This window comes from Austrofundulus limnaeus, unplaced genomic scaffold (genome assembly GCF_001266775.1).
Source record: "Austrofundulus limnaeus strain Quisiro unplaced genomic scaffold, Austrofundulus_limnaeus-1.0 Scaffold74, whole genome shotgun sequence".
NCBI lineage: Eukaryota > Metazoa > Chordata > Actinopteri > Cyprinodontiformes > Rivulidae > Austrofundulus > Austrofundulus limnaeus.
In genome coordinates, this window is record NW_013952476.1 from 481,946 (window position 1) to 483,814 (window position 1,869).

Consider the following 1,869-nt stretch of genomic DNA (forward strand, 5'->3'; position numbering starts at 1 on the left):
TGTATGCCTGAGAAACACATAATATTGCCCCTTTAAAAAAACTGCAAAACATTTCAAATTAGTTTTTGCGTACCTAATTTATTTATTTTACTTTTAGCTACTGTTTGGCTTCTTTACGCTTTTAGCTAGCATTCTCCTTATTTAGGTTTGTAGCTACAGTTTTGCTCCTATTACCTTTTAGTTTTTTATTTTGCTGCTTTTAGCTTTATGGTATGGTTCAAATAATTTTAGCTTTTAGCTGGAATTTTGATTGCTTTGCATCATGTTTTGCTAATTTTACCTTGGATTTTACGCATTTTAGCCTTTGATCAGCCTTTTTTCTTTTTTAACAACCAAGTTTTAGCTTTTTCAGAAGATTTCAGCAGACTGTATTTTCATAAAATTGCTTTTTCTGTAGTTTCTGCTTTAAAATGTCCAAGGTTTGTGATGTATGCAAATTATTTACACAAATTCTTTTTTTGATTCTGACCCATGTGAATTTCTTAAACAGCAAATAATGTTTTATCTTAATACGTTTTCCTAATTACTAGATATTTTTTTATTTTTATGTCTATACAGACATACATAAAAAGTGTCTAGTAATTAGGAAAATGTATTAAGATTGATTTTATAGAAACAATGAACTTTATTAGATTAGCAAATAGTATGATTCCTTAGTGTTTTAGGTATTATTTTCCATCAGTTGTGAATGTTAACATTATGCTTTAAGATGAGTTTAAATAAAAAAAAATTTTTTTTTGGTTGTTTTTGCAGCTCCTTCTCAGAAACTTCGCCCCTTCCTGCCAGACAGGAAGTTGCCTCAGGAGCAGGAGTTCATGGTGATTGATGCTCGTGAGCCTCAGGTCTTCCTGCGCCAGTGGAGTTACGGACCTCGTCAGTGCCAGGAGTTCAGCTTTTCCACCCAGATAGACTGCAAGCTGCTGGAGTACCGAAACCTGACGTACCTTCAACTGCTCCAGCCTTCAGCGCTGCAGGTTGAGCTCTGCATGTTTTAYGTCTGCAAACATTAGGATTCAAAGTATTGAGAGTAAAAAAAAATAAATAAAAACTTATTATTTCAGTATTTTGTGTGTTTTAGGGTCAGGCCACTGTCACCTGCTGCCCCCAGAGCACCTCTTTGGATATCAACGTGTTTGTGGACCAGTTGTTCCTCAGTGTTAGTCAGTATGCTATCCACACTGTGGACACTGCCCTGCTCAGCTGGCAACAGGTAACACAAGCATTAAAACAGTTTAACACCAAGGTACACAAAAATTATATAATATGTATAAAAACAATAACATTAGAAAATTAAATGTGAAAATGTATAAATCTGCCTTGGAAACTGTTTAATGCTGCGTGAGGACATGTGTTTGAGYGATCAAGGAATCAACAATTTGGTTTCAAGTTACAACTATATGGAGGTGTTATATCATCCACTACATTTATATAGTGCTTTATAAAATGTYGAAGAATTAGGCATATTTACTGTCCTGTATTATTTAACACTTGTTAAAGATTTACTCGAGGTTTGTAAATCCRCAGAGAAAATCCGTCTGCGTTAGGAAAAGGATGAAAGACTGCCTGATGTCTGAGATGAAGTAGTAAATAATAAAGTGGATTCCATTAGATTGGCTCTGGTTGCACGCCGGTGGTAATAAAACTTTTACAGCGTAATTGCCTTTCTGTTTGGTGTAAATTCTGACTGAGAGGCTAAGTGGATAATAGGTCTGATGTCCTTTCTGATGTCAGCTCTCAGCTGCGGCTGTGGTAGCCAGGACATGAGCGGGTGAAGTGATGCCTGTGAAAACAGGCTCCATGTTGAGTGGTGACACCTGCTAAGACTTCATCTGGCCCCAGTTGTCCATTGTGCAACCGCCCCCCACCACC

At 36.7% G+C, this 1,869-nt stretch overlaps 1 protein-coding gene across 2 annotated transcripts in view; it reads left to right on the forward strand.

Annotated features, from left to right (window-relative positions):
* Positions 1-1,869, forward strand: part of vps13b (vacuolar protein sorting 13 homolog B) — a 394,105-nt gene that overhangs the window by 324,289 nt on the left and 67,947 nt on the right. For both annotated transcript variants that reach the window (XM_014010833.1, XM_014010832.1), the window contains exons 44-45: positions 754-974; positions 1,079-1,210. In XM_014010833.1, coding sequence (XP_013866287.1) covers positions 754-974; positions 1,079-1,210 — 353 coding nt within the window. The remainder of the gene's footprint in view (positions 1-753; positions 975-1,078; positions 1,211-1,869) is intronic.